This window comes from Gymnoscopelus braueri, assembly GCF_963280865.1.
Source record: "Gymnoscopelus braueri genome assembly, chromosome: 8".
Lineage (NCBI taxonomy): Eukaryota > Metazoa > Chordata > Actinopteri > Myctophiformes > Myctophidae > Gymnoscopelus > Gymnoscopelus braueri.
Window position 1 is genome coordinate 27,678,687 of NC_137609.1, and position 9,117 is coordinate 27,687,803.

Genomic DNA, 9,117 nt, shown 5'->3' on the forward strand with positions numbered 1-9,117 from the left:
AACTCATTATCTCCAATGACAGTGATATTATGCAATTCTACTCAATATAGAGACCTCATTGAATATAAATTCCAGCCTGCATGGCCTGTAACGTGTTGGCATGGGTCATGAGTCCACACTATTTTTAAACAAATTTCACAGAAGATATTAAATAAAATGGCCTATATTTATATGGTCCAATTAAAGCTCGACACTTCTTTCTGGTCTGAAAACATTATTTCTTTGACTGCCTATTCATTCATTCATTCAGTGGTTAATTTGCTCTTTCGTTCATTCTGCACGTATGGGCCAATATGAGTGCAGTGTATGTGTGTACGTCCCCACGCATGTGCCTGTGTGTGCAGCCTTATTTACTCGTTAACTATAGGTCCTCCTTAGTCCACCCCATACACGTTTGCCATTTTTACATTAACTGCTAGGCCCATTTTCCTGCGTTGCAAACAATTATGTCTGCCAGGCTAAATGGTAAAAAAAAAACACCAAAATGTATAGCTCATGCACACAGCTTTTATAATGTTTAGGCCTATGTGAACTATTCCTGAGCCTATTGCCAGCACTTAAAAAAAAGAGGGGGAAAAATAAATAAACAATAAAAAATAGGCCTATAATAAAAGTCTTGAAACATCTAAAATTATTCAGGTTTCAAGATATCGCAACACTTTCTTTTATGTTTCATCTTGCACAACTGATTGTTTAGATTTCCCCGGGTAACAGCAGCTATCGGGGGCCCACAGAGGAGCTGGGAGCCGCTATCTACGTCTCCAGCCCAGCCTCGGTCCCCAGTGCACCAAACCAATGCACGATAACATCTTTAAGGGAGCGCGTATACCGCTAGATGGTATAATCATTAGTGATCCTTGTCCTTTCACACGTAATGAAAAATAATGTTGGGGCAACATTAATCTGTGTGTGAAAAGCCTGTTTTCAGTGTTCCCTTATAGCCATTCTCTTTCCCACATCCCGAAAATCAAACCCTGATCATTTATCAACTGCCACTGATTCAGTTTTATTCACATGCACAAAACCCCCAAAAGCTTTCAAGGAAAGAGTTTACTACTATTAGGCTACAATTCTTATTTTAACAATATTCCTGCTTAAAATAAATTATTAGTAGCCTAGTCTTGTAGTCTATAATAAGTAGGCCTGGAATATTTTATTGTTGTTGTCATTTTTATCTCAAACCGCCAGCGGCAGATTCAAAAACAGCTAATCTTACCGCCACTATGAGTTTGTGGTTTATAGGCTGCTACTAGCTATCATTAGCATTGTGTCTGTTCATGCATGGGCCATACCACTGTTTCCAGTGGTGTAAAGTAACTAAGTACATTTACTCAAGTACTGTATACAATTTTGGGGTATTTTTTACTTTACTGGAGTATTTCCAATTTTCAGTACTTTTACTTCTACTCCACTACATATCAGAGGCAAATATTGTACTTTTATTCCACCACAATTAATTGAAAACTTGAGTTACTAGTTACTTTGTAGATTTTGATTATTATTACAAAACATACAGTAACCACTTCAGCCCTATACATTTCGGCCATTTGAAAATAGCCGATCTACAAGCTCACAAGGCATCATGTTGCAAAGCATTGTGAGCTTATAGATCTGCTATTTTCAAAAGATTTGAAAACTTGTGAAACGGGACATTCTGCATAATGAGTAGCCTACTTTCTATTTTGGTACATAAAATACATTTTTATACTAATACTTTTGTACTTACTCAAGTACATTTTGAAATTCCAGACTTTTCCTTGTTGTAACAGAGTATTTCTTCATTGCAGTATTGATACTTTTACTTAAGTAAAACATTTGAGTACCTTTTCCACCACTGACGTGTTTCCCACTGCAGAGCCTGCCTACACTGTGTGTTAATTTGTGAGAGTATTGGACCGGGTCCATTTAAGTCTCAGTTAAATGGAGTCGACACTCAGGATTTTTGCAGTGTATTGTGGAATAGCGTCATTTCGTTTGCACCGCCTCACTCACCTGCTCATTCTAAATCAACAGCTGTCAGAATGCAGACATGCACATATAATGCTTCCATTTGCCCAGTTTGTGCCTTGGTTTGCGCGCGCGCACGCACGCACGCACACACACACACACACACACACACACACACACACACACACACACACACACACACACACACACACACACACACACACACACACACACACACACTCGCGCGCGCGCACACACACACACACACACACACACACACACACACGTTTGTGCAATCTGTTTATGTTTGTGCAATTTAAACGTCGCTAAGCAATACGTTCAATAAGCAACATACCCAGCCAGCTAGGCCCAGCCTTTTCAGGATGTTGTCATTTTAACCGTAATAACTATAATAGGCTAATAGTTATCCTAATAATAGGACTATAGTGCCAGAACATAACAGAACAAGCCAAAGCAGGATGCACACACTCAGGCGTTTAATGAAAATGAATGGATGAGTCGCTTCCTTAACCTGCAACTAATGCACATGTATCTAAATATAACGCTTTTTTATTGAATATAAATACATAAATAAACAAACATACATAAATAAATAAATACATGTTTATAGCCTAAATGTCTCTCAAATCTAAATCAATTTGAAAGCATGAATAAAATGAATGAATGATGAATAAAATAAAATTGTGATAATGTGTGTATTAGCTTATTAATTTATTTGTGGTCGTGCAGGTCCATTTAAATGTAAATGAGTCACATTGGCGCCATTTGGTTTGATTTGGCCCCAGAATACCCAAAATGTAAATCCTGCCTATACTGCCACTGTCCCAAAATTACAAATATTTCCATCTACTCTCAAGAGTTACATGTAAGGGTCCATTTGGACTCCTAGGGGGCTCCTGACCAGACGTTGAGTAAGTGGTAAAGGGCCTGCTACACTATATGCATGCATATAGCTGCTATATGCATATACTATAGTATAGCAACCTTTTCAGGCCGTGACCCCCCCCCCAAAATAATCATATGTGAACTGGGGACCCCCCACCCTGATAAGCACTTGGAATGTAGGAGTTGAGGCATTACATTTTGTTTGACTCGGTTCCACAGATAGATATTGTGAAAATAGCAGATCTACAAGCTCACAACCGGCTTGCGTGTGAGCTTGTAGATTGGCTATTTTCCCAATTGTTGCCTCTTTCTTATATTAATTGACCATTTGGCCAATGTTTGACCAGTTGTTATAATATAGTTTGTTGATTATAGGCTACTTTTAATGCAGTAATGGTATTTTTTCTTGTCTTTTGTTTTTTTTAGGTATTAAAAAAGTCTAAAAAGTCCTTAAATTGTCACTTCACTGTCATCTGGGGACCCCCCAAAAAAATCATGAGGGGGGTCCCGACCCACAGGTTGAGAACCCCTGCACTAGCAGACAGACAGACGTGCCGTGGAGGAGAGAGAGTGGCAGGCAGGCTGCTCATAGGGTTTGATAGGAGATGACGTCACGGGGGTCTGAATAGGCAAGCGCACACACCCGTTCAGAGGTCTCACATTGTGCTGTCGGCGCTTAGACAGCGTGTAGCCTATATACTCATCACACACTGACTGTATTTACATTTTTTTTTCTTTTTTAGAAAACACTCAGGCTATTAAGCCTATTGCTCATGCAAAACTCTGCCTTTTTTTCTCCTTCTTTTTGTTACTGCTTATCGATACATCTTAAACGTCAATTTTCTTGGATCATCACGATGGGACCTAAGTTTGTCATTTTGATTCAGAAATGTCATTCCTGTTTGTTCAGCAGTTAAGCAGCTATCGTTCGGGGCTCTCTTGATCAAACATGGATGGTTGTCTTGTGGACCAGAAGAGCAATACATAATCTCACGGATCATGGTATGATTCTTGCCAGATTAATTTGGAGGAATATTATTATTTTCCGGATCATATAAGAAGACTCAAGCAAGTGCTGAAGACCACACTGGAGGAAGGAAACATCAAGCTGAGACAAACATAAATACAACCAACACTGGGCTGGACATTCTCCAAACAATGGTTCACTGTGCTGGCTGCGAGAGGCCTATTCTGGATAGGTTTTTGTTCAAAGTTCTGGACAGTCCGTGGCACATCAAGTGCGTTCAGTGCTGTGATTGTAAATGCAATTTGACAGAAAAATGTTTTTCACGAGAAGGGAGATTATACTGTAAAAGCGACTTCTTTAGGTAAGGACTTGAGTAATCGAACCTTATATATGCTTGTGTAAAATGTTGGTGTCTTGCTTGTCTGTTAAAGCAGTGCAATTACACTTACAAGGTTAGGTAACTAAATGACAGCTTAATTAGGCTATAGCACAAACCCTTCAATAGTTTTGCTACATGGAATGTTTACCTATCAGGGCGATTAAAACGAAAATATAAAAACGAAAATATTCTGATTAGAGACTGATCCAAGGGAAGGTGATGGGGCCTGTATTACGGGCTGTATACATTAAAATAACTGAAAGCCAATGTTCTGTGATTGATTCCGCTAAATTGTCCTTTGTTTACACTGTGGGACTGCATGTCAGCCTAAATCCGCAAGGACGTAAGATAATAACAATACCAGGCTATTTGAGAATTATGTCCCGCCTTAAGTTCAATCAGACGCTGCAGATCCGGCTGTTTGCCGAAGGTCGAGGGAAAATGTGATAAGTGGATTTGAATAATAAATCGCTTTGAAAAAACCTCAATATGAAATCACATAGAACACAGGACGCGCTGTTTTGAATATTCAAATAAACCGTTGCAGCTGGCAATAAAGAAAAAGGCAAGAAAAAAAAGACTCGACCACTTAACATTACTCATTAGAGAGAGGGATAGGCCTATAATAACAATTAAAATTCAAAGTCACGTTTTAATAAAATGTACAATGCTATTCAAACGGGGAAAACTTGTAGAATTATGTATACCTTTATGCCCCCCCGTACTGTTTACTGTACCTATTTTGCTTTTTGATTACTCGTTTATATGATGTTTTTGCAAAGTATTGTATATTTGTATGATTAATTGAATACACATGGACCCCAATGGAAACAAGCCATATAGTGCTTTCTTGGGTTTCATCCTTTTTAGCATCCCTAGAACTGTACTTTTATGTGCTTTTTCTTTGCAAACTGCTAAATAAAGTATTCAATCAATCCATCAATGTAGACAACAGTAGCCTATAACCATAAATGGCCAATTAATGCTTAACAAAACCAATAACAGTTTTTTTTCATGGCGTGTACAACCTTAATAGACTATTTCTTGTATGTCTTTTCCACAGGAGATTCGGTACAAAGTGTGGAGGCTGCGCCCAGGGCATCTCACCCAACGACCTGGTCCGAAGGGCGAAGAGCAAAGTGTTCCACCTCAACTGCTTCACCTGTGTGATGTGTAACAAGCAGCTGTCCACCGGAGAGGAGCTCTACGTCCTGGACGAGTTCAAGTTCGTGTGTAAGGAGGACTACCAGAACAGCAACGGCAAAGACACTAGTATCCTCCTCGCAGGTGATGATTTGACTTGATGATTTCATGAACGACTAAACACACCAGTGGTTTTCATTCAACCCTTTCATTATCAAGGTCCATTATTTATTCGGCATTTGAGCCACGGATTCATCACCGTTTGATGAGATTTAACCTCTCAGGCCCAAAACTTCGAATATTTTGTTATCGTTGTGTCCACGATTGCATGCTGTATTGATGTTGGCACCATAGGAGAGATAATAACAGGCAAACGTTGATCAAAATAACAATTATTTAATTAAGTAATGCAGATGTAATAATTTAACTCTTGAGAGTGTAAAATGAAACAAAATTTGGTTTCATTTTACGCTCTGAAGAGTTAAAGATCTATAAGGGTCCACTTGGTTATACAACTCTCCATCATTTACCTCAAGGACCACTGGTGGTCCCCGGACCACTGGTTGAGAACCACTGGACTACACCATTAAAGACCTGAGGCCGATTCTACAAAATGCCGTTCACGATTGTTAAAAAAATGTTCAAAAATAGCAGATCTACAAGCTCGCAGCTTGGCACGTGCTGTAAGCTTGTGGATCTGCTATTTTTGAATAGCCAACGCTAAAATCTAAAATGACAGATGCTTTTCATGGTTTTAATGGCTTAATGTTTGGCTCTCACTGGACAAATAATCCATTCATATACCTATATATGCAGAATAATAATAGTATATATTATTGTAATAACATCAATATGATAGCCAATGTTGACAGCTCAGTAGATATATGTCTGATTCCACACAATATAAACAATCTATAAACAAGCAGGAGGGGGAGGGGCGAGTGTGTATATATATATATATATATATATATATATATATATATATATATATATATATATATATATATATATATATATATATATAGTAGCATCCAATTAATTACACAAATCCATAATCTCACACAAAAACATTAAATAAGGTTTATTCTTTTGTTTTGCAATCGCAGTCACGACGTGTAGTGACCCAAGTATGTCTCCAGATTCCCAAGACCCGCAGGACGACGGTAAAGACTCTGAAATGGGACATTCGTCCGATAAAGAGGCGGAGGGCAAAGACGAGAACGACGAGCAGGCCGTCGGTGGGAAGCGACGCGGTCCGCGGACCACCATCAAGGCCAAGCAGCTGGAGACGCTGAAAACTGCGTTCACGGCGACCCCCAAACCCACCAGACATATCCGAGAACAACTGGCGCAGGAGACGGGCCTGAACATGAGAGTCATACAGGTAAACGCCATATAGCAGTGGTTCCCAAACAGTGGGTTGGGACCCATTGGTGGGTCGCGGGTCCATTTTCATGGGTCGCAAGTAAGCTAAATATCCCCGTTATTTAAATGTTTTCCTATACATTTTTTATTTATTGACTTTTTTTTAATCTAAAATGTTCATGAATTAAACTATTCAAAATAGTTTCATAAATAAATGCCAAAATCCAAGAAATTCCATACATTTGAAAACAAATGTTTTAAAAGTAGTGAAAATAGCAGCTCATAATATGCTATGCATAGTGAGCTTGTAGATCTGCTATTTTCACTCATTTGGATTCCAGGAAAACGTCTAATTTCTCTTTTGGGTCTTGAGGTAAAATGTTTGGGAACCACTGGCCTATAGGAGATGGAAATATATATATATATATATATATATATATATATATATATATATATATATATATATATATATATATATATATATATATATATATATATATATATATTAAAATAAATGTACACACATATATAAAAAATCAGGGTAATAGGTGTAGTTGCAATTAACTGAGTGTTTACTCTCTCAACATTTTCCCCAACATTTTCTGTCAACCACTTCCATAATGCAATCAATGACCATGCTGGGTCTGATTTAGTTCAGTGTTTGTCAACGCACGCAAGGCAAGCACACAGCCCTCTTTATAGGGATATATAATAAATGAATCTAATTTTGGTGGACGTCACGTGCTTTTTGCTGTACTACAGGTATGGTTCCAGAACCGGAGATCTAAAGAGAGACGGATGAAGCAGCTGAGCGCTCTGGGCGGCAGGAGACACGCGTTCTTCCGCAGCCCTAGAAGAATGAGGACGCTGGGTGACAGGCTGGAACCCGGGGAGCTTCTGCCCAACGGACACTTCTCTTATTATGGAGGTAATAAAGCAATTATAGTGATAAACCTCATAACTGACGTAAATACAATCATTAATTATATAATTATTACCATGTCATTATTATGTCATATTTAATGACAACATTTAATAGAATAGACACAATTTAAGGTAATTTGCTTTGAATATTGTGAATACTAGTAGACCCATACAACAAGTGTTATTTTAACACTTTCACCTTACATGAATGTTAATTTAACTTTGACCCCTTTATCTTACATAGTAGAGTTAAATGAACACTCTGTTAAGGTATATCACTGAACATTATAACTTGCATAATGTGGACTAATAAATGTCTTACTGTCCAGATGCTGTTATGAGGGGATCATTTATGTTTCATCCTCTTTTTAATGTCCTTTTGCATTTATTCCAAATAAACCTAACTGGGATGTATTTTTTTCTTTTTCTTTTTTTTATGACTGCAGATTATCAGAGTGAATACTATGGCCAAGCAGGAAATTATGAGTACTATCAAGGTCCCCCATCCTCGCAGGCACACACACCAGCAGACCTAGGCTTTGTGCCCTCTTCCATGCCTGCTGGCACCCCATTAGTGGCAATAGACCACCAGCACCATCCTGGGCATCACTGTTCTGGAGATGTGCACTGTTACTCGGACATCATTGCCCACCATCCAGCAGACTCACCCAGTCCAGAGCCCAGTGGGCCAGGGTCCATGCACAGCGTCTCCAGTGAGATGTGTGGGCCCGGCACGCCCTTCACCACACTGTCTATGAGCGAAAACGGATACGCCAACCAACTGTCACAGCCTTCTTCAGAACTGAGTGAAGGAACTGTCTGGTGATAGTCTGATGGGAAACATGGAACCTAAAGGAACTGGTACATTCTAAAAGGCAAAAGAACCCCTCATTTTGTTTCATGGATATCATTGTTTGAATATTTATTGATAGAGCTATTTATTTATTAATTTATTTATTAATTCGTTTATTTATTCGTTTATTTATTAATTCGCTTATTTATTTATGTATTTATTTATTTACTTATTTATTTACGTATACTTAATTACTTACTGTCGAGTATGTTGTTTGTTTAATAATTGATATGTTGATTCAAATAATGGTCAGACCAGTTCAGTAATTGTTTTGAAGTTATGGGCTTCATTGATCAAACAATATAAAAACATTGTGGGCTACCAAAATCATTCTTAATACATGAAACAACATTAATTTCTCCAATGAATTAGACTCTGTTGGTTCTGTTATAATACTGGTACGAGATGCATGTAACTCAGCATTGTTGCCTCTTTAAACATTTAATGTATATTGATAAATGAGGCCCATCATCATCATCATTCCTGTATTTTGAAATTAAAACACATTATTATCCAGCAGATCAATACATTTGACCAAAAGCCTTTCTCAGGACCCTGATAGTACAGTTGGTGTTGGACATGTTGCTGTATATTATTTGATCGCCAGCAAAAGCTTTGCCTTCAGTAGACACA

The 9,117-nt window shown here is 38.2% G+C and overlaps 1 protein-coding gene across 1 annotated transcript; it reads left to right on the top strand.

Moving 5' to 3' along the window:
• Positions 1-4,011: 4,011 nt before the first annotated feature.
• LOC308090501 (LIM/homeobox protein Lhx1-like) lies at positions 4,012-8,457 on the top strand (the record flags this gene model as incomplete). Its single annotated transcript, XM_080435703.1, has 5 exons — positions 4,012-4,181; positions 5,263-5,486; positions 6,449-6,726; positions 7,470-7,635; positions 8,078-8,457. The coding sequence occupies 5 exons, from the start codon at positions 4,012-4,014 to the stop codon at positions 8,455-8,457; spliced, it is 1,218 nt and encodes a 405-aa protein (XP_080291829.1).
• Between the last annotated feature and the right edge of the window lie 660 nt (positions 8,458-9,117).